The sequence below is a fragment of the Charadrius vociferus genome, unplaced genomic scaffold (assembly GCF_000708025.1).
Source record: "Charadrius vociferus isolate BGI_N301 unplaced genomic scaffold, ASM70802v2 scaffold163, whole genome shotgun sequence".
Taxonomy (NCBI): Eukaryota; Metazoa; Chordata; class Aves; order Charadriiformes; family Charadriidae; genus Charadrius; species Charadrius vociferus.
In genome coordinates, this window is record NW_009648332.1 from 14,407,017 (window position 1) to 14,431,637 (window position 24,621).

General features: G+C 36.2%; 1 protein-coding gene across 2 annotated transcripts in view; it reads right to left on the bottom strand.

The window, feature by feature from the left end:
- ZNF644 (zinc finger protein 644) overlaps window positions 1-23,852 on the bottom strand; it is a 30,600-nt gene extending 6,748 nt beyond the window's left edge. Inside the window, exons 1-6 of one of the 2 annotated variants that reach the window (XM_009884734.1) lie at window positions 23,797-23,852; window positions 10,782-10,887; window positions 7,431-9,480; window positions 6,437-6,992; window positions 5,639-6,244; window positions 2,931-3,053 (exon numbers count right to left, since the gene is read on the bottom strand). In XM_009884734.1, the coding sequence (XP_009883036.1) occupies window positions 2,931-3,053; window positions 5,639-6,244; window positions 6,437-6,992; window positions 7,431-9,449 (3,304 nt within the window). In that variant the 5' untranslated portion in view covers window positions 9,450-9,480; window positions 10,782-10,887; window positions 23,797-23,852. The remainder of the gene's footprint in view (window positions 1-2,930; window positions 3,054-5,638; window positions 6,245-6,436; window positions 6,993-7,430; window positions 9,481-10,781; window positions 10,888-23,796) is intronic. The other variant, XM_009884735.1, reaches the window with a different exon arrangement.
- Between the last annotated feature and the right edge of the window lie 769 nt (window positions 23,853-24,621).

Below are 24,621 nucleotides of genomic sequence, written 5' to 3' on the forward strand. Positions count from 1 at the left end.
GAAGGCAGTCGGATATACAACTGTACCAAGAAGAGCAAGATGCACTTTGAAGATTTTGTGTAGGTCTGTCCAATGCTTTAAAGATAATCAGAAGAAAGCAGCAAGTTTGCCACATGCTCTGAGAAACACTAATATGTTGCTATTCATCAAAAACAGGTATAAAAGAAAATGAGTGTCTACTCAAGATGAGTGATTAAATCATTACATTGTTCAAAATCGGACCGCATAACAACAACAATATTAATGTTCCAGCCAGACATCTGAAGACCATCATGCAAGCACTAATACATAAGCAAGTAACTATCCAAATGAACCTAGATAGGCATTTGTTATAGAGTGGATCCACACTGCATAACTATAGGCACAAATTAAGTTTAATAAACACTCACTTCTAAGATGTTTTTCTTGAGTTCATTCTCAAAATTCACCATTACGCTTAACTATGTCTATTATACTGCTAAAACTGTCAAGTTTTTTGGGAAAAAAAAAAAAAGGTTAGATTTAACTAAATGTGATCAAATTACTGACTCTGAAGAAGCAGGGCATCAGCTATAAAAGCAATATGCTGATAGTCAGTATCAAAAACATGCGGACAAACTGAAAAACTGAGTGGTTACTGGTACGTAAGCTAATGTAGCACTAGGAAAGGTCTCACTTTGGTGACATGCAGAGATTGCTATATTTCTCTTACTAAACCGTAATGCCTAGCTCCCATAACAATTGCCAAATGAAAGAATTACAGCATTCATGTTTACACGCAATTATTTAATTGCAGCAATAAACCAAGACAAATATTAACCAACGTGATTTCTTTTCAGTAGTTCTGTTTACTTTAGAAGATATAAGAAAGGCTTCCTGAAAACAGAAGAAAGAATCTGTATAAATGTATCCTCATTGTCTCCATACAAGTTCCAGGCTGAAGCCAAACTGAAGACATCTCGAAATTGCTCTCAACTGGCACCATTTTTTAACAAGAAAACCTGAGATCTCCCCAAGAGCAACACTCATAGTGAAGTTTAACACTAGTGTGTGCTAGTGAAATCTTGCATTAAAATCTCTGCACAAAACTTAAAATATAAAGTGGAACATTAAACACCACCACTGTTTAAAAGTGTATTTTCTGGTCTACAAGCTTTGCATTGAGCTTGCTTGAATGAAAAGTCAACAAGCAAAGTTTACAAACTTTGCAGAGTTACAACAGTTTTAATGGTAATGACTAAGTTAATACATTAGTTGCATAATGTTACAGCTAGAACTTAAGCCTCTCTAAGTCACTCGTTTCAGTGAGAGGCCTTTATCCACATGGCTATTTATCTGGACCAGCTCCAGCTTCTGAGATCAAAAGATGATTTTTTTAAAGTTTTATTTCTAACCTTTTTTTTTTTTTTAAGCTTTGTTTCTAACCTAATTTTAAACAAACTTCTAAGTCCAATGATACAAGACTCGTGAGTTTTCTTTCAGTTCTTTTAAAGAAAGGGGCAACTGCTCTGCTGAGTGTGCTATCACTTTGCTAGCAAAATACATTTCTTGACGAAAACAACCCAAATATCCCTGAAAGCACCTTAACAAGCTACCTTCACTTTTTCCATTTAGCAAAAGGCAAGCTGAGGTACATGGAGCTTGTCCAGGATCCAATCTCTGACTACTATCCCATTTGCCACAGTGTCTCCTCCATTGAATTATTGTTCAGATTTTAACGTGCAATTTAAATACAGCTACTGAAAAATATTTCACCAGTAGGTATATAAGCAAAGTAACTTACTGCAGGGCTAATATCACAGCAGTGGTAAGTGAAGTCCACTATCATCAGCTTTCTACTGAGTAAATATGAAAACTTTCAGGATGACTAACTAAAGGTATACACTCCTCCACGCTGCATATTACTGCATCTGATGACTTCCTCCTAAATCTACTTTGTTACAGCATTAACTCAGTATAATGTAAGTCCTGGCAGCTGCAGGCCCAGTCTGTAAAAATATTTCTTAGCCTTCTGCAGAGAAATCTTGAAATTCAGTTTGTCATTCTTATCATAATGAATTACATCTGCAGATAAATAAAAGGATTATGCATTTTTCCAAATCATTATATAAAAGTCTGTGCTTGTTGACACAGAAAATTGATTGTTTAATTACTGAATATTCCACACTTTTTACCTCTGAATTTTCCTCACTATATTCCATCTCTGCTCCCCAATTTGCTGTTGATCATACTAAGTCCCACTAATCTCAGCAATAACTCAAGTAAACTCAGAAATTGCCTACAGCCAAGCAAACTGCAGGTCTTTGGAAAAAGAGTCAAAATATGGAATATCAGAGGAATTTCAAAATGAAGTGTGTTTTAATAAAACACATTAATAGCAGTGGCAAATGCTGTAAGTACACTCACTTCATGTCAGACCAGGTAGTTTTTGGGTTCTGAGCCAAACAAGAAACGAAACCAACTACATACAATATGTTGTTAGAAATAAACTGTAGAATTACTTGCTCTTCCTATTTTAACTACAGGATTTGTAGTAATTAGATGTACTAGATTGTAAAAGTTACTTGTTGGTTTGTTGTGAAGTTTGTTTGTTGGGGTTTTTTTTTTTTTCCTCTCCTTTTTGAAGTACTTTCAAACACTTCATTAGAAGGCCAGCTAGCTGGTTTGGAAGTTGTGATATTGTAAGAGAATGAATTTAAGTGACCATCTCTTAGTTTTGCTTACATACCTTAAGTGTTGGATCCAAAATAAATGAGTAAGAATGAAAATCAGACATGAGAGTGGACAACAGCAACATACCTTTTCTTAAAAGTTGCTGAAGTTTTATGGCAAATAAATTGTTTACCAGCAGAAGCTTCAAAATTATTTTGAATTAACATATGCTTTTGTCCAGTCTGATGAGGAAAATGTATCATAGACAGACTTGCTTTTACATCTGTAACAAAACATACCTGTCCCAGTCAAAAGTCCAGCACTCTTCTTTCGTGCATAAGCGCGTAAGTGGTTGGACAGGCTAACAGCACTTGTAAACGTCGTATTGCAATGCACACACGTTCTAAGCTTCACAGGCATACCTATCATTCAAAAGAAAACTATAATCCAGTTCTCTCTTCAAAAAATGAAATTCTCAAAGCGTTGTAAAAAGTTTTCTGCAATAAAGATGGTTTAAAATATATTCACTGCATTGACGCGATTGTTTAGTATATTAGAAGGATCCAAGTTAACCATTATTAGTTTTCCAAGTAGTGCTTTAAGCCAAACCATGTTATTTGAAAAAGAACAGAAAGGAGGCAACTTGAGCCCATTAGGCTACTCTGCATTTAATACCTACTACCAAGTTCCTACAGATCTCCACATTATGAAGCTCTAATCCCAAAATAACAATCCTGCAATTTGAGTATCACAATTCTGTTGAAATTTCAGAGCTTGCAACATTTTCAATACAGAGAATTTTGAAAGTCTAGTTGACAAAGTGGTAATTAAAATTTGTGTTTTACCCATATGACTGAAGAGCTCAATACTACATTAGGCTGCCGTTGAAGATTCAGATAAAAAGGTGGTAAAACACACCACTGAACAGCTGTTAAACAAAACATTTTGTTCAGTGCATTTTCTGTTCATTACTTTAGATGCGCAATCGATAATGAAAGTTAATGATTTGAAGTTTTTTGCTAAAACCTTTGTGCTAAATAATGATCAACAAAGCAACATGCTATTTATCACAGGAAAACAGTGAAACAATACTGAACTCCTCACTTACCAGACAAAGAAACCAATATAACTTATTCCCTGCTCAGCTTCACCATACTGTGAATTCTCCCTTCGTTTTACCAAAGATACATTGTTTTGGACAACTAATATTTCAAGTTCACTACTAATAAATTACTAGAAGAAAAAATAGAAAAGCCAAAACTACTCAGCTGGAAAGCCTCTCTTTGCAGGAAAGAAAGAATCCTATTCTCCAGCAGCCCACAGAAGACATGCTGTTTTTTCAGGCAAGTTACAGAAGAAGAACACCTGGTTGGTAAAAACCTTTTTAAAAACTAAAACCAGAATTAGAAATATTGCCTTTTTAGGGAAAACAGAAGAATTTCAACTTGATGTTAAATATTTTCTTATTAACTCAACTGGCACAGTGCGTTAGTTGTCAAATTCTGTTACCTCAGCCACAGATAATTATAGGGCCCCATTCATAACTGTTAGTACTATGCAAGCATATGTTTATTTTTACCTGGTTGATCATCACAACCAAACAGATGCTACCTAGTATTCAGCAGTAAATATTAAACAGAAAAGCAATACACAGTGTCAGGTTTGGCAAGCTATTCCTTTAGTATTGTTTTTCAAATCATTAAGCCTGTCAAAGATACACTTCCTTTATTGAACAATCTCCTATTTTAAAGGACAACCACAGACGTCCAGAAGACATTAAACGTAATTCCATCCCACCTCTACTATGTCATTTTAGAAAGCCACCTTTGTTAAGAAATTGATTGCCACACTTTTGTAGTGCCCTAAAAGAACATCTGAGTACATTGGATTGCTGCTGCTGTTTTTATTTGTTTAAAGGAAGAGAAGAATATAGGTGAAAATGTACTAGGCACTGCCAGTTTTACTAACCTGCCCTGGGTGATAACAAGAAAGCCAACAGAACCAAAAAAGTCAGGGGTATAAAAATAAGATCCTGCTCCTGTCTAAAGAATCCTGCAGCATTACAAGGTGGTGTCCAAACAAGAAACAGGTAAATGCAAGCTGTACAGACACATTAAAAAGGAGGTTGTAAGAATTCCCCAAGACTCGAAGTAACTCTTACGTGACAAGTAAGTTAAAAACACCACTCTCGAAACCTCCCCTATTAGTACACAGAGTATCTAGGAAGTTGATTATAGAATTGTTTCATTAGCACAATTCTCAGTGGAGGGGCAATGTCTGTCCGTATCAGTCAGGGGCTGTGCATTAGAAACCTGCTGGCTACAACTGTATTCCAGCAAAGCCTGAACCAGCACAGGTCTTCACTCAGGATAGTCAGGCCCTAAACAAGCATCAGTTTCTCACAGCAGCCGCAATTTTGAAACAAACAAGAATTAATCTATGTTGTAAGCGTGTGTTTGCCTAAAACCATCAAAATCAGTTGACAGTGATTCATCAATTTGGAATATTATGCATTTATAATGGTATCAACAGTTCTGTTAGTTTGAACAAACGCTGCTTTGCACAAACCTCAAAGATTTAAATGAAGTAGTTCCCAAACCAGCTGTTTTAATGCCAAGAAACCAGGTTACAAGCCCAAACATTTCAGAACTGTTAGTCTACCAAATATGCATGGACACTTCAACTTGTTATTGCAGGATGTGTCTTCTTCCTTACTGAGGCTCATTTTGTGTCCGCTTTGAATTTGTACGCCCAGCTATATGCAGAACAGGAACCATGTTCCACGCAAAAACCCCTCAGCGCTGCTGAGGTTTTTTTTTTTTTTTTTACTTTAGGAAAAACATGTCAGAAAAATTTGCTGTGCTACCTCTGCAGTCAGCGTCCTCTGGAAATGAAACAAGAATTAAATGAACAGAATCCCAAATAAAATACTCTACACTCGTACATTTTCAATGAATTAAAGGACTTTTTGGAAATGTTGTCAAGACACATAGAAACATCTTCTTACCTGACTGCATAGTCAAGTCCATTTTCTGTGGCTGATACATCAATGGACTGTCTTCATTTAATGGAAGAACACATTTCTGAACAAACCTCTTTCTTGCAGTTTGATTATGAATCTTTTGAGGAGAAATATCAGGATTCCTTTCTTCTCCTAACCTCTTATTTTTCAGGAGTTCTATCAGTGTGAGTGACTGATTTTTTTTCCCATCATGTAGTACTGCTTTTGTTTCATCACATTCATTTAGGAAACTCAGCCCTTCTTCCTCTGATGCAGACACAGATGTATCTTCAGTCTTTAGGCCATTATGGTATGCTTCAAGAGGTATAACATTCTGAGATAAAAAGTCATCATTTGATGCAAATTTCTGAGCAACAAATGGTCTGGGAATAATGCGGCGACTGTTCAAAGCCTTTAGAATTTTTTCATACTTCTCTTCATTTTGCATCATCTCATTCAGAACACAGATCGGAGACTTGTGTGCATCCCACTTGGTTTTGCCAAGCCTCTTCAGGTGTCCTCGCACATGATTAGACAATCCAATTTTAGTATCAAACCAGCCTCCACAGAGCTGACACGTATGCTCAGAGGAAGTTTCAGATTTCTCAATCGCTACAAAGAAAATAATTTTCATGTTTTTTGACAATTATATACAGTTAAACATTACAATAGCAAATCACAAGAACAAGAGAAGCTTTACAACAAGATAAAGCAAGTCTTGTTTAGTGCTCAATAAATCCCTTTCTCCCCTTTACTTTATACCCAATTAAAAAAAAAAAAAGAACAGAAAACAACACAACTTACCTTTTCTAACACGTTTAACAGGCGTTCCTGTTCCAGTTCTTTTAAAATGTTGCATTTTGTCACTTGTTGCTATCTGTTCTGGTGAAACAACATGACGGGCTTCATAGCTTAGTCCAGCTCTGTGAAGATGTCCTCTGACATGATTGGACAATCCAACACCTGTTTCAAAGGTTGCTGGACAGTATGGGCAGGACTTCTTTTCAAGTGACAAATCAGTCCAGTGGAAAACTGAATTATGCTTTGGCAATGCTGATCCTACATTTTCTAAACTCTGAGGATCATGCAAATCATGCAGGAAGTTAGTACCCTCAGCATCTTCGTAATACTCAAAATAAAAGCCATCATTCTGCTCATAACTAAGCGAAGATTTATCACCAGCTTCATGATCTTCCATTTTACCTTTGAATATGGGGAATAGGTTTACATGCTCCTGATTAATGTCACTGTAAGATTCATCCTCCACAGACTGTGTAGTGTAATCACATAGTTCAACATTATCCCATGAACTTTCATCCTCCGTTTCATAGCTGTCTTTTTTTTCAGCAGAGTTAAGTTTCTGTAAAACAACAACAGTCATTTTATGCAGAAAATCTGGATAGCAATCCATATCATCTCCTGTAACAGAGCCTTCCCTCTTGGATTCTTTAACCACTCTTTTTACAGCTACATGCCTACGATCTTTATAGCCTTCTGCCCTTTTGCAATCATTATTCGAATCCATGACAAAACAATCATTACGGGGACTATTTGATGAAGAAAGTAAATGTAAAGAACTGACAGAGTTGGACTCCTCCTTTTTTAAACACAAAGGATAAGAGTCACTAGATTTTTTATTAATCCTGTAGTTTTCATATTTGTGTCTATATAAATAATTACCACTTGTTTTGACACTAGCTTTCTGCTTTGCTGCTCGATGAAAATATTTAGGTTTCTGTTCAATGCTATTTCTAATAAAAAAAGTCTTGTTTGTAGAATTTAGATTGCACACACTTACAGATGACTGTGAAACGCTTTTCCGAGCCTTCTGTATCCTGTAGGGTCTCTTGTGAAGTTTTGCGAAGTTACTGGACTGTGAAGTAGAGCCAAATGATCTTTTTACATCCTGTTTTAAAACAGAGTTCTTTGGAAAAGTAGAAGATTGTTTGATCAACTGTTTTGTCCTGCTACCAAAATCTAAAGATTCTTCTATTATGCTGCCTTTTCTTTTTTCTAGTCTAAGATGGCTACCAAATGGATCAATGCATGACGCTGGATGCAAATATTCCATGTGTTTTTTTAAAATGCTTCTAGCTGAAGTAGTAAATGGACACATTTTACACATATATGTCGATGACTTTTTTGAGGATCCTAAATACGGATCTTTCAAGGATGCCTTTTTCTGTGTTTTCCTCTGGGACATGTCGCTACCGATAATTGAACATTTGACTACTGCTCCATGAGCGATCCCTCGATGGCATTCCAGTTCATTTTCTGTCACAGCCATGAAATTGCATTCCTCACAACAATAATATCTTTTATCTTTTTCATGGGTCTTTGCATGCTGCACAAACGTTTTGGGACAATTGGTACCAAATACACACTGTGGACACTGTAACCGTGCACTCCTACCCTCATCCTGAAGCTCTTTCAGCTCACGTATTTCTTCCATCAGTTTCTGTCTTCTTTCCTGGTGAATTATCATATGTTTAAGAAGTGAATTACGATCTCGAAATGTCCTTCCACATTCCCTACATGCATAGGGCCTGGGGACATTGAGATGTCGGAAATGACTGTTCCCATCCAAATGGTACATCATATGCCTATGCAGATGTTTCTTCTCCCTAAAATTCACATTGCACTTTGTACAGGGATAAAATGATGGTTCATCGGTACTGAAAGTAGATGGCGATTCAGAATCATTCTGTTCACATTTATTTTTTAAAGTATTGGAAAGAAAAGTGCTAGTGTGAACAGGAGAAGTATCTTCTGCACAGTTACTACTGGGACTATAAATGAGCTGCTGGATAGCATCAACAGCTTCCAGCTCTTCATCTGTGGATTCAGGCTTTACTTTACTCAATGAATATTTTTGCGGTTCTACTATTTGTAGCTCCTCATTCTGCTCTAAGAAGTCAACATTTAATAGTTTCGATTTACTAGGAATACAACTTGTATCACCAAAACAGTCTTCAGTATAGCGTGTTATTTTACTAACATCCATTTTCCTTTTTCGCTTTTTTTCTAAGCCTACTTTACAGTGAATGGGAGACTTCTCTATTGTTTCTTCATTTGTCATAAGAAACTGTATAAACTCTTTTTGTGGATCCCAGCTGGGATCACATCCTGATCTGAAACCACCTGTACCTGAGGAAATGCCTGTTAATGTATCGACACAATCGTCTTTTACTAGTAAATTTTTATCATCCTCACAACCTTCTACTTGGCCTACTAAAGTGCTATCTACACTATTTCCTACTGATTTCTGTGAATCACAACCAATTGAAGCAGAGGTAGGTAGATTTTTAATGGAATGAGTCAGGTTCTTAGCATGTGCTACATCAGGTAACAAAAATAAAACTGGATGCTGATTTGATTTCTGTGTTGTACTCTTTGCAGGCAGCTGAAGATCATGAACCACTGTCAAAGTTGAACAGGAATCTGTGTGATGACCTACAGGCTGTCCAGCGGTTAACGAAACACTGCCTTTATTCATAATGGAAGTCTTAGTTGAGGTGGAGTGTGAAACTGGTCCATTAACAGCAGTTCCTCTAGACAAGATAAAGTTTTCGCTAGAAACAGTAGGAGCACCAGTGTGTATAAATAGAGAAGTCTGGCCTCCACTTAAGGCTTTTTCAGATCTGTCCCTTGATGGCTCCTCAGGCAGAGTCAATGTATTGTTCTTCTGAAATGACGTGTCGCTCTCTTGTGGTTTAGGAATGCCACCTTCTTCCTCAGATATGAAATTATCATCACATAGGATTTCTTCTTCTTCTTTAGCACCAGTGACTTCAGTATTTATCTCTAAGTCATCCATATTGCTGGTCTGTCCATTAAGTACATTTATACTAAAAAAAGGAAACGAAGAAAAGAATCAGGCAATCACAGAAATAAATAATGGCCATTTTAATTTACAGTTTTCTTTGGGATCACCCTTCTTCACACTGTAATCTAAAAATATGTTTGAACTTTTAAAAATGTATTTTTTCATTTAGGATATTCAAGACATATTTAAAGTTAATCAACGAAGCAATTAAAAAAATACACTTTTTTGCTATGCTATATTAATAACCATACAGTAAACAAGTCACTGCCTAGCATCCCAGTTCAAAAAAGACTGAATACCTACATGCAAGCAAGATGGGGGAAACGAGACTGTCAAAACCCATGCAAATACATTCTACACGTACGTTAACAAAAAGACAGTTTATCTTTAGTTGTTTTCTAGAGGTAAAACAAGTTAGCAGTAAAGGCTACTTAGAAATCTGCTATTCATTTTAGTGCTTAAACTGCCCCCCCAACCCATACTTCCCTTTAGCACCTAGGAAACTAAAATAATCTTTACATATCTCAAGGTATCATTTTTTTCAAAGTACTTGTATACAACTGACCTGATGCTACACAGAAGCCTGTAGAAATTTTTTACTTTGATATTAAAGGAGAAAACACCACTAAGCTGATTCTGAACATCTGATTACTGATAGAGACATAGCAAAGGATCAAACTCACTGAAAAAATTAAATGCCTTCTCATTCCCTTCTCACAAAAGGACTGCTTGCTTTAAAATAAATAAATCAGATCCTGCTTACATTGTAAGGCGATTTTAAATGATAAGCAAATAAAACAGCATCTTCTTAAAACTGGAAAAAGCCCCACAATTAGAAAGAAACACTTAAATAGGATTTACCTACCAGAGGAAATCACCATGTTGAATCCAGAACATGACAATAATAGTATCTACTAGTACAGAGAACTACTACATAGTAATTCTCTCTGGGAAGCCTTGTGTACATAAAAATGTCTTTCTACAAGTGACATTTATTCATATACAAAATCATTTACCCAATGCTTAGTGAGCACAAAGGAGTTGCCTACACATGAAACTCAGTGTTCAACAGGAGTGTGAACTCAAGCCTACCATGGCATTTACCTCTTACATAGGTCCTCAGAACACAGTAAGCACAAGGCATTAAAACATCCATCTAGGAGCCAGAAACATCTATCTATATTTTACAGAAATCACATATTTTATCATTAAAGAACAATATTCGCTTTGATCTTTTGGGGGGATTTGATTCCTGCCACCACATACATAGTTTCAGTTACTAATTAACATTTTGAATAGAGCTCCGTTAAAAGAAGTCATTACCTAGACTCTTTGAATTAAGATGTTATAACTCACAACTAATATCCATGGCTCCCTGAAATGGTCCTTCATCGAAACCAAGGAAGACCACGCTTGACATCCTTTTTTCCTAAAGAGAGAAAACAACCTGGTTAAACGACATCACTTTCATCTTTATACGTCACACTCTAAAATGAGTCCAGCGTTTCTATTTGTTTTCCAATTCAATATTGTGATAGCTATCCACAACTTCAAAGCTAGCTACGGCCTCATGGAAATTCTCTGTTATTGTGCTTGTTTTGTTTCAAATCAGCAAAAGGACAACACAAATACTTTAATCTCATTTAAGCTTGTAAAATAGAAACCTTAATTTAATACAATTAATTACTATTTTGAAGATAAAAGTAACTATATTTGGGGTAGAAACACTACGAAAAAAATTTGCCATTAAAAAGTGTTTCCTTTGCTACGCAGTCATTGAACTAGCCAACTTAGAAATACAGCAAAGCTCATCTCAGACACATAATAAATGCTTAAAGTGTATGAAATATTTTATTCTATTATTTAAGATACCTTTAAGCAAATGTTCTACTAGACACCCTAGTTTCTCATCTTCCCATTTCTTAGATTTCTGCATTTCTTTGCTGTTTTCAGATGGGTCATTTTCCACCATAATAAAGACTTTCAGTAAGATCATATTCAAAGCTATCACCCTAAAATGGTGATAATGCACCACCCAGCAGGAGCCTTTACATCACGTACACAAGTTCGAAACGGGCAGTGCAAACATGCACTAAGAACCAGTAATGCAAAAGTCAATTAAAAGAAGTGAAACCTCTAAGGATGCACAAAAGCTCCAACAGTTTTACAACTGAACAGTGTGAGCTTCATACAGTGTCAGGCAGCAGAGTATAAAAGTGTTCACAAGAAGCTTAGAAGAAATTTAGTAAGCCAATTTTGCCTGAAAGATTTGCGTTTTCCTCATTGTATTACTGCAGAGGTAGACAAATATATGCTTAGTCAATTTGAGAGCCTGTATTAGCTTTTCTCAACAGGAAGCAATGTTGCTAACGAAGTGGTAAATTCAGTGTTAATGAGTGGCTTCACTGTTACCACCTCTGAGGTAAAACCTTCCATGTTCCAAGTTCCACCCATCTGTTCTGGTGTGAGGGGTTCAGAGGAAGAACAGACGCTTTCCATTTAAAGCAACTTCATCGGTACCCCCTGAACAGCGGGGAGGCAAACTGAGAATATCGTGCCTGATTGGAGATTGCAACTCTCATTATCAGAATGGCTCCTGAAAACTTTTCACAGGTTCACATGATGAAGACAAAACCATGTTGCTCTACATACAAAACCATACTAACGCTAAATACTAGCATTAAAGCTTAAGTTAAAAAGGTGGCCAGGGGACCATATAATCACCTTTGAACTGAGGCTCTCTTCAGAGTTAATCATGAGCAATATCTAAAACATTACTGTGTGCAATCTTGTACGAGACTCCTTTCCATATTGTGTATTTATGGAGATTGTGAACTATTCCATATGGATCTGATTAGAAGTGTTCTGGCAGTCCCTACAGATTTCAGTCTTTGAATCAAGCCTGAAATGCTTACTGTATCAATAATATCGCTGTTACGTTTTAAAAATTTTCTGCTAATTATCACATTTTTTCCAGCTACCAAGGTGGTACAATTCACTATTTTATATGCAGGACAACAACAAGAAAGTTAGCAGTTTTAACAGCGTGGTATTAAATAAAACATATAAAATACTTATTTTAAATTACAGTAATTTAGAGTCTTGTGATGACATTATGCCAAGATACAATACTTCATTATCTATTCCATATGTAGAAATCGATCCAGTAACAATGATAGGTGCAACCAGACACATGTAAGAAAACACTCCACATAATGCCATCATTTCTGAGGAAATGTTAGCATCTAACTTGTACCATTCAGGAATCGTAACAGCCAAACTGAAACACTACCTAATTTGAACACTCGGGGGGAAAAAAAAGAGAAAACAATCATGGTAACAACTAAGATTTAATCAAGGCTATGCAATATTCTTTGTGTATTTCCAAATTATCTTCTCTATACCATATCAGAAATACACAAATTATTAATTCTGTCAAAATATACAGTAATTAAAATCCTTACTTATGTATTTGAAAAATTAAACATGGAGATCAAGCTTTAAATTTGCTGCAAATAGCGCTTGTTACATCCTCTACCATGGCAAGCACTATACAGTTGAGGTAGCTTTTATTTAAGCACATAATGCAATATACCTAGGAGCTGTGTAAGTGTAAAACAGGCAATGCTCAAATATCCTACTCAAGCGTACGCAAACCCAGGCTCATAGCTTTGAAACACAATAAAATGCTAGGCCAAATTCAATTAAATTATTTCAGTTAAGCCTAGAATGACTGTAGTGCAGTTAACAGTGTTATTCCTGGTTTACACATACCCTATTTATTATTTCATATTATTATTATTTCATATTCAAAAATAGAAAACAACCAATTATTTAGCCGACTAAGCCACATTCTGTTCCTATTTAAATTAGGTACTTGTAAATTTACATTTTTAAAAATATTGTTTTTCTTCATAAAATACCGGTTTTTAAAACCGTAATGAGTTCTGCAGATATGACTGCCTGTGGCCAGATAGTCTAAGCATTAAAAAAATGTAAGGTCAGATCTATCTTCAAGCTGACAGATCATCATTTAAATGCCTTAAGCTAATCTTATTGTCTCAAAAATCTTGAACATCAGTATTTTTGCGAACTATCAGCACTTGCTATAACACCCTTGCTACACTACATCTTGAGGTTACTACAGAAGAAATGAGGTGATAATTGCATATTAACATAATTATTCAGTAATCCCTCTAAGCAAGCTTCCTAGGTCACTCAGTAATTCAGGTTAGATGCAACCTTCCTGTCATCAGATCTATGCTGTCCACTTTCTGTTCATTAATAATTCTTTTTGATAGGAATGTGCCTAATTCCATTGTTCTATGTACATTATTAATTGTATTTATTACCAGTAGGCTGACAACACTTCCAAGTTCTTATTTCATAATGACAACCTTCACTATGTAATAGGGTCACACTAAGAGTATTGCCTTCATGCAATACTGGTTCATTAAAATTTATACTCCAGTGCTAAACGTACTATGTTGTTGCCTACTAGTAGTTGTAGTTAGAGATCCGCCACTTTCTGTTACAAAACCCACTTTATTTTACAAGGTTTTACAATAGATTTGAAAGAACACTGGAGATAAAAAATTAAGATGTAAGAATTTGGTTGAGCATGTGAAAAGCACAAAGTGCTTTTATGCGTTTTGATAGCAAGTTTCTCATTAAATTCATAAATATAAACCAACAAACTAAAAGCACAGAGCAACAATATTAAGTGGCACAAAAACTTAGAAGCTGTCTCCTAGACGGACTGAATATACTCAGCCTAGTTAAAGTAACTGAAGAAATATAGTCTCTCAGCAGTGCTGTAACGAAGGCAAAAATATACTTGTCCTGTGCTAAATAACTCCTCTTAAGTCAAGTTCTTTAACAGATTTGTGAATAACCAGGACACTCAATCAAGGGATTATTCAAATATTCAAGAGATAAGAAAGGTGTTCCAGGTTTGCACTATTCCCATTTGGATTTTTCCTCAAGACTTTGTTACGTAAATAGAGAAAATTAACAAAACCTATCATTTTATCAACAAGCATTCCTATAGTAAAGCTTTCTCAAATGATATTAAAGATGATGGAACCAAAGTCACAGACTTTTAGGCAACAAACAACAGACCAGACAGAGCAAACTTAAGTACATCATGGCACATGACTAAAGAGGCATATCCTTCCATTTTGTCCCATTACTCAGTCTATTCCTTTATTTTAATCATGGCAAACATCAAGCGTGGAGCTTCCATCAAAACCAAAATCTTTAAGAACCTTTGGAAAACGAAGGTTTGTACAGAGTAATAGGACAAACTAGTAGTGTATTGGCATAAACCAGCCACGTCTTGAGAAAAAAAAAAAAATCAAGTTATTTAGAGGATAGCTGGACAATATTTTTGCCTCTTCCATACAGTAACACACACAGTTCACACTGCCCGAGTTTTGCATTTATCTAGCAATACGAATACCCAAAGTCAATAAAATCATATTTAGATCTTTAGAAAAATACCTATTACTCGTTTTCCACTTTCTCTTCTTAGAAGCTATCCAGATCCACCCACCCTTCAGATGGAAATAGAACCAGAACGGCTGACAAGCAGAGGATGAGTCAGTGACTCACCTTGTCTTCCTCCAGCTCCTATCTATGTTTGCAAATTAAGTTGAAAATAGATTCCCTTCTGCACAGCAGAGACACTGACTATTTGTAGACTGCCTTACTTAGCTCTGAAATCTACAAATTCACCTGAACATTTCTGGATTTTTTTTTAACCTTCTGTAGTGAGGAGACAGCTTGTTTAATACGCACAACACCACAAATACTGCCCTCCCTCACCTACTTTACATACAAGTATATGGTTATTAATATAACTACAGTCTGAGGAGTTCCACTGAAAACTTGTTATCTTCAATTCAGATCCATAGCTGTTCACATGAAAACACAAATACTGGAAAACTCTCATAGCTAATCAGACTTCCATATTAAAAATTATTTTTAAAGCAGCAAGAAAAATTACTGATACAACACTAAGAAGTTGTATTATGCCTAAATAAAGAAATACAAAGTTATTGCCACCCACAGTACAACCTTTTGATATCAAGTTGAATATTAACTGAGTTGTCATATCTCTGTGGAAAAAGTTGACCAAAGAGACACTGTGAATTATGGAGGAGTTATCAAACAAAAGCACCCATCTTTTCAGTAAGATCATACTCAGGAACATCAAACCTGAGGCACACTTTTTCAGAAAGTTTATTTACCTGAAACTTTGTTTCTAGTAAACCAATTTCTTTAAAAAGCTATGTGTCTGGTAGTAAGGAAAAAAAATGTTTCTTTAAAAACGTCAAAATTTCAGAAACTTGATTTCTGGTCTAAAATGTTTAACAGTGATAATTTAACACCTCACATGTGAAAGGAAACAGTACACAACTGAACGACTGTCTTGCAATTCAGAAATCATAAGAGAGAATACCATTACTGCCACCGACCACTCTTAATCTTATTCCTCTAATATTGATTTGCTTGGGAAAATAAACCAGTTTGTCACAATGGGGTGCATCATGCTAAAATTCAATACTGAAATCAATAAAATAAATGACAATACAATTTAAGTGTCACAAGAATCAGATGTATGACTTAAAAAAATACTCTTCCAGTTGTAAGGGATAATGCAGCAGTTTATGATGGTTTCATTGCTAGAAACTTTTCAAAGTGAATTAGGTACTTCTAAAAGATGTCTAGCCTGTACAAAAATCCAAGACTTTGAATCTGATAACTTAAGAACGGTCAGTCACACATTGTTTGGCAACTCCACGGGCTTCCGTAACTCCCTCCAGCACTCCACAACCCTGTTTGCAGAGGACAGCCAAGTACTTAAATCTCCACGTTCCTGCTGCTCTTTGTCTAATTGTATTTTTAGTAGTAAGATCTAGTTTGAACTGCACTGCCATTAGTTTCTATTAAAGATGACAACTACAATCAAATATTGATTCTTCCTAAATGCAGGCATAGATGGTAATGACTACCAGCGTTCCAGTAAGAGACACAGAAGTTTGAGAAATACAGACTTAATGCTCTGTGATAATACACGCTATTTCTCTCCAAAATGGTTCCCCTACATACTTTTACAAGCATAGGTAAATTCTTTTCCTTTATGTCAATCTCACATGCTCACATCTTTTTTTCTCTCTAAAGAAACTAAATGTTTGAGAAAACATTGTTCATCTCTGTCATCACCATTACCTGTGTTTTTCAGTCAAATGTATTCTTAAGCCTCAAGTATGGTACCAAAAATTGCTTTTATCTAAACACAACACAATGAATAGTTTATTTTATTAACAACGAGCATTACAAATCAAGAAAGTTTTTCCTCATTACAGTCTATAAATAAAAGCACTGCTCCCAGTCCTTGCTGTGAGACAATGTTTTTATCAGGCTGCCAAAAAATTAAGGGTTGTGATCAGTGGTACAAAGCGTAGTTAGTGGTCAGTAACTCATGCTGTACCCAGTCAATACTGGGTCTAATGCTGTTCAACACCTTCAATTAATGACCCGGATGATGGGGCAGTAGGTGCCCTCAGCAAGTTTGCTGATGATACGAGACTGAGCGGAGCAGCTGATAGGCCAGCAGGTTGTGCTGCGATTCAGATGGACCTCACCAGGCTGGAGAAATGGGCTGACAGAAACCTCCTGAAGTTCAACAAAGGAAAGTATGAAGTCCTGCACCGTGAATAACCCCATGTACCAGCACATGCTGAAAAGCAGCTCTGCAGAGAAGTACCTGTGGGTCCTGTCAGACAGCAAGCTAAAAGTGAGCCAGCAATGTGCCCTTATGGCAAAGAAGGCCAACAGTACCCTGGTCTACATGAGGAGTGTTGCCAGCACACTGAGGGAGGTGATCCTTCCCCTCTACTCAGCACTGGTAAGGCTACATCTGGAGTAGCGTGTTCAGTTCTGGGCTGCCCAGTCCAAGGGAAATACGGAGCTATTGGAGTAAGTCCAGCAAAGGGCCACAAAGACAATTAAGACACTGGAGCATCTCATATGAGGAAAGGTTGAGAGAGTTAGGACTGCTCAGCCTGGAGAAGAGAAGGCTCAGTAGGATCTCATCAACACGTACAAACATCTGAAGGCAGGGTACAGAAAGACGGATTCAGACTCTTTCTGGTGTTGTTCAGCCGTAGGACAAGAAGCAATGGGTACAGACTAAAATATGTGAGTTTCCACCTGAAAACAAGGAAAACTTTTTTACTGTGAGAGTGACTGGCATAGGTTGCTGAGAGAGGTTGTGGAGCCTCCGTCCTTGGAGACATTCAAAAGCTGTCCAGACATGGTCCTGGGCAAGCTGCTTTAGGTGACACTGCTTAAGGCAGAGGATTGGAAAAGACCTCCACAGGTCCCTTTCAACCTCAACTATTCTGTGATTCTGTTTTAGTACACTTTGCCACACAGTATCCCAATTCCCACTTTACTTCTCTTTAGAGTGCTCCACATGCTCAGACTATCCACTTTTTTCTTTTATTTCAACGTATCAGCAATATAGACACAAGAGTATTTGAATTAAGAAAATGAAATTCCAGCCACTAACTTCAGATTTATCCTTCTGACAGCTTAGGAAGATTACACAAAAATAATTAGATACACAGCAAAAGCACGTTCTCTCCATCCCAAGTTACGTAGAACATATTCACAGCAAAACTATAACTTGATGCCCCTCTCCTTTCTATCTCTCTTTCAGCGTTTCTGTTTTTCAGAGTTCTCTCACTAAATAAAAAAATATTATCACTCACCAATTAAAGTAATATCATCACACTCAAATTTATAAACATGCAGTATCCAAGTTCCACCTCATTTACTATTAGTATTTCTAGAATTCAGGACTTTCCACGGGATGAATCCCTCTTCTATGTCACAATTCACTTAGATGCCTTCTTGATATGTCACACCTCAGAGGAGCCTAAGGATGCTGGATTCTCAGCGTCAGCTCTTCACACAATACAACAAAATATCTCCTCCTCATAGAACCCACTCCCACCAGCAATGCTGTTTTCACTCCAGTCACAGACAGTGAGACATTTCACAAAGAACACATGTTTAGGAAAGTACCTGCATTCTTCCAGGCTCTAGTCTTACCACTACAGTCCTTACATGGGGGATAACACTGAAATGAAAGACCTGCTGTCATTGCAGAAGATTTTGGCTTGCAGGGAAGAGAAAGTAGTCTCAACGTATGCATATGCTGTCAAATTACTGTGCTACACATTGGAATTATGCTTTTCTTTGCAGCAAGGCCAATTTAATAACTCCTGCCTTCCTCCACTCCCTCCTGTTCCTTCATTCCCACTTGATCAACAATTTCATTATCCAGTTTAAAAGGCTGGGACCCATGCAATGGTGCATTGGCACAACGAGAGGCAGCAACTATGAGTAAGAACACAAACCCTTACTAGCTTTGTTGACAGGAAAATCTACTGGGGAATCTTTTCCTGAAATTTGTATCGACAAATCTAAAAGTGAAAATGCAGAGAACATTTCAGAAGGCAAAAAAGAAGATTTGGCAGTCCTCTATTTAACTGCAAAAGACAACATTATGAAGAACACTATCATGAAGCAAATTTTATGTTCTAAAATTACTTGAAGTACACTACTCACTCAAAGTAAAATGCTAGAAGTAAATGCTGAAATAATTCAACTGGGGAACATTAAATACATCTTATGAGAATACTATTAACACTAAAAATACTCTTAAATTGCATATTAGACATGATAGCTAGGTTTTCCATAGAGACGTACAAATGCAAATCCTTCCAATAGGTTAAATAAAAAGTATTTTCGCTTCTAAAACACATCACTAACCTTTAGAAATTTTAAAATAAATCTACTGCCCTTTAGCCTATAGTTTTACAGAATTCAAAGTCACTATATCTGCTCAGAAACAAGTCCTTTTGAAGCCAGGTACTGCCACCAAGTGGTGGTGAAATTCTGTAGGCACGTCTAATTATTTCCCACGTGTAGAGCACACAGAACTGAAAACGCTCCCCCAGCTGCCAATATGAGCGATGGTGTACTAACACAAAGACATTTAAAATTAATCAAAGCAGCAGCTACAGAATTTTCATATTCAAATCTAAAACTGACTTTCAATTTATAACAGCATTAGGTCTTTTTGTTCAGACACCTTCTGTGAGCTGTTGGGTAAAGAACCCTTTCTTCCAATACAAATATATCAACAAACTGACTGTAATAATTAACTGTTTTCCATAACTCTATACAAATCCCCAATGATTACAACTACATGGCCACAGAAGTCTTATTTTTACCATAACCCCAAACTTAAGAGAACGGTGAACTCAGTAACTGAAGCAAAAGACCTCTTAAGGTACAAACATCCAGCTTGCTATTTGGATAACCTATTCAATGAGCTTTTCTTAGTATGTAAAAATCACAACCAGACTGGGAAGCATTTTTATGAGTCAGGTATGTTTCACTATTCCTACAAGAATATTTCTCAAGTTCATTAAACTATATTTTCCGTTACCTGCATGAACTACTCCTGAAGTGTCAGTCCTACAGCTCACAGATTAAAACTTACATGACAGCACGATGCTGCATAATGGACTGACAGTACAACTTTCCAAAAAACAACATTAAAAAACAGTTTAACCCAACATTAAGACAGATCTTTGAACATGACACACCTTTCAAATTTGGAAAAATTTGGACCTTATTTCCTATTATATTAAATAAAAGTTCTAAGTCTTTTTATCCAGCATGACCTGAAACACATCTAGCAATTTCTCATGCTTTTTACTTTTTTTGGCCAATAACTATTTGCTGTCCATATTTTAATATATCACAAATTTTAAGATTGTCTCTCCTGCTAGTGTAAAGAGACTTAACTCCTAAAGTACACTATCTTTCCCAATTATAAAAAGACCACCTGAAATGACCACTCTGCTTTTACTCATTTAATTTAGAACCTTAGTGCAACAATTACTTTAGCAATATTCACTCATCCTTACCAGCAAACTGGCTCTCATCCTCCTCTATATTCTTTCAGCGATCAACGGTTAAAAAGCTAGTAAGTTTGCAAGTAACAGTGCTAGGTAAGGCCAAAAACCCACCTTCTACTTTTTTAGATTAAGAACAAAAAATTCTGTAAACTTGGAGAAAGTTATCATCCTTACTCAAGAACATAAGAAATAAAGAGTTTATAAAAGACCCAAAGCTATAGAACTCTGTACATGACCAGACGAACAGACGAAACTCGTAATTCCAAGCGACAAGAAAAGATAAGGTCACTCCCCTAACAATTGATTTTTGGTTGGTTGGTTGTTGCAGGTTTTTTTGTTTGTTTTTTTAAAGTCATCGCCATAAGTGACTTAATGACAAAAAACTCAACTTCATGTTACCAGGATAATATGAACAAGATGAAAATTTTATGAGATTCCTGTCTGAGCCAAAGAAACACAAATCCCACATACTCAAATTTATCCTGTGCAGAATTCTGTATATAACCAATCCTTCTTCAACATCTGTGGTGCTATTATTCATTCATTACATCCTCTACTTTTAGAGAAAGCAATACTAAATACATTCAAGACAGTTTTTGGAAGCAAGTCTGGTTTTGCAAGTATCTCAAATGCTCAAAATCTGACCTCACTCTACACAGTGTTACGAGGAAATTTAGCACAAGCATCTACCTTCGGTAACATTTCCTGTTACACAGAAGTGTGACCCATTATACCATTAACACATTGAGATCAAGATTGGTTTTTTCCTAACTTTTTCCCCCTATTAAAACAAGATATGTCCTCCTATGAAGCTCAGAAGACACAGTCTGGAAGTCAGAAAATCTAAGAACTAAAATTATGGTTATCCCAATAAAGTACATACAGTACTTGTAAATAGTATCTTACACCTGTGTGTTTTTAACTGGCAATAGACATTTTTTATTTCCCAAAGTCAGGATATCATACCTTTCATATTTGCATCAGTAAAGCAAATGATCTGAAATTAGAAGAACAAAATCCCCAAATTCTTTATTCAAAGAAAACCTACATGGAAAGCGCACTAGCAGAGTCATTAGGACTTGCGATCTGGTCAAGAGTACAAGAAAAACGTTCGAGCAAATCATTAAGTCACATTTTCAGCTATTGCTTTAAATGGCATAAGCTTACACAACAGGACAAGTCTGCACTGGGTTGTGGGAGTTCAGTTCATTGTTTAGAAGTCTACAAGATGCTGCAGCCACTACACTCCTGAGTAGAGACAAAAGACAGAGGCAGTTGGGAAACGCAGGTTCTTTAACTCTTTCAGTCATCCTTGTTGCCTTTCTCTGAACCTTATTCAGTTCGCTATGTCATCTTCAGTCACAGGACTAGACTAGTACTTAAGAAGCAATACACATTGCAATGCAATGCATCTATGGTACACCACAAATTTGTATAACTGGATCTGGTTTTTGTTTTGCTCTGGGGTTTTTGTTTTGTTCCCCAATAATGTGTAATATTTTCACTGATTTACTGACTATTCAGTTGTCATTTTGACAGAACTGTCAGACCTCAAGATCTCCTCCAAGCAATAACAATACTGATCAAACTTCATTACGCTGTTTCCATGTATTCTTTTACACATTTTTCTGTCCTCTTGCTATGCATGCAAGAGTACAGGCTTTCTCCTCAGGAACAGCTTTTTTCTATTATACACAGCTAACCACCATTAAGATGAAAGGTCTTTGGAGTTTCATTCAGAAGATTTCATGCTTAAAGAACACATTCAGTTATTTATATATTAGACTTCTCAACTAATTTTCTGTATTTAAACCAGTAATGAGATGACACATAAATTAAGAAGAGACAGAACATAAACTATAAGCATTAAGTACTGGAAGCATTAGAAGGCACAGGGAACAATCTAAATCTTACTATGAATTCAAGTCCCCTCCCTAGCCACGATTCTTATTTTACGCTCATCCTCAGATAAAGAAAAGTGTTTCCTTTTGCAGTTCTACTTATTCCTATTCTTGAAGCAGCACATTCTAGAAACCTGCAAAGTCAGGGTAAGGCAGCACACATCCTCTAAACACATGTATATGCATTTTACACTTTTAATTGTTCATAGTATTGTATACTTTTAATTGTTCATAGTTCAGAAGAATTTATAATCGAAGCCCTGAATCAGTTATGCATTATATAAAAGAACAACACTGAACAGAATAGTTATTTTAAATTCCCCACAAAGCATTCTGCTGTAATCAGTATTTTAAAGTTGACAGCAGGTCTAAAAAAAGTCTTAGCAGAGCAGAAGATTGAAACAAAGCAGGTCATGTCTATTTTAAAATGCACATACTACATTTTTAAAGTTACATTACATCTATATATTAATCGGAGATTAAAAATGAAAAACAAGCTCATTTGAGCACTGGGATCTCCCTCTCGCCTCTTCAAGACATCAAGTCACCACAAGCAGCTGTATTCTGAGATGGCATATTAGTCAAACAGCAAGGAGGAAACTTGAGAAAGCAACTTCTGTTTGTTACGGAAGCCTATGTACACAATAATTTCACACAATTTCACGGAAGAGAGATTAATTTTATAGTTCAAAGTATTCCTGAAGTAAAATACCAAGTAACATGAAAAGAAACAAAATCTGGGCTTAGATAAATTCTTTTTCTCAAAATAACAGCAGCAGGGGGGCAAGGGGAGGAGGAGAAATGCCAAAGTTACAGCAAAGTTTTCCTAGATGGATATTTTGCAATTGCAAACTGTCACTTAAGTTCTACACCTCATGAGTACCAGCAGTAAATCTTCATACACTTTGTCTTTCAAATAGCTCCCAAAAGGGTTCCTGAAGACAGGAAAGGGTGGGAGGAAACACAACAGAATTTCATTACTAAAAATTTGAAATGCTATTCTGGTAGCTGGTCAAACTTCCCACATGGTTATTTATTCATAGAGTAAGTGCAAGTTTAACACACTCATTTGACAATGCAAAGCACATTTCCAGTACTTTGAAACCAGGTGGATAATACGCAAAGGATGAAACTCATTTGAAGTACTTATAATTTTGGCTCTCAATAGCTAGCAGAATGCCTTGATAGCATTTTGACTATAACTGTTTATGGAAGAAAGGCATAATTATAATCATAAGCTTAAAATATTAGGGGCATGTGTGTTTTGTTCCTGTTTTGGTATCATAGAAGTCTATGTCCATAAGTTACAGTAATTAAGATACAACTTTCAATACAATTTTCACTGACCACTTTTTCTGAGTGTTAAGCAGTATACACTAATGGATCCAAGGAATTTGGAAAAAAAAACCCAAACCCCACAAAACTTCTACTCACCTTTGATTGTTTGATTTGCATTAAGCTGTGAGATCCACTCCCACATTAAAAGAAACCTGCAAAATAGAACAAGAACTTACTCTGCAGCTGTCATTGTTTTCTGCTTGTGTTCTAGACTCAGACAAGACAAGCAAAGCATAGACATAAGAAATTCATAGCTACAAATGTATTCTATCAGTTTTGTCTCAGGGTAGAAATATCAAAATTCCCATGGTCACCTTTCAAATACATATGTAATTTTCAAACAACATAGATGCTAGTACCTTAATTAAAAAACCCACCAAGAAAGCATATGTATATTTGATATGATATTAAACTATGTGGGCAGAAGAGGGGGGAAAAAAAGTTGCATGGCAAGAAACTTGGCTAATGCCTTCAAAGTCAGCTGTCTTAAGTTCCCTGAATGGGGAATGAAGCACAGAAAGGAAATGGTTACAACTGAAAGCTTTTAAAAAAATCTTTTTAGCAAAACCAATCAACATATCTGAGATTAAGTGCTGGAAGGTTTTAAACCTGGGCCTCAGTAATTCCTCGCCTTTCCTAGGAAAAAGTTGCATTTATTATTTTAAGGCTAGCTGGCGCATTTTAAAATCATAACTTAACTTTGCCTTCATGAAGGCTGACTAATGTCAAATTAAATGCTCTAATTTCAGTTTTGCTCATGGATCTTTAACAGCACTAACTATACAAGGACATCTTTCACTTCCTCTGAAAGTCATTGAAGCTACACAAAACCAAGAATGGATTTGGGTACCGTATCTCTACAGAACTGAGTCTACTTCTAATGAAGACACAACAACTAGCATACAGCTTTACAGAGGGTTA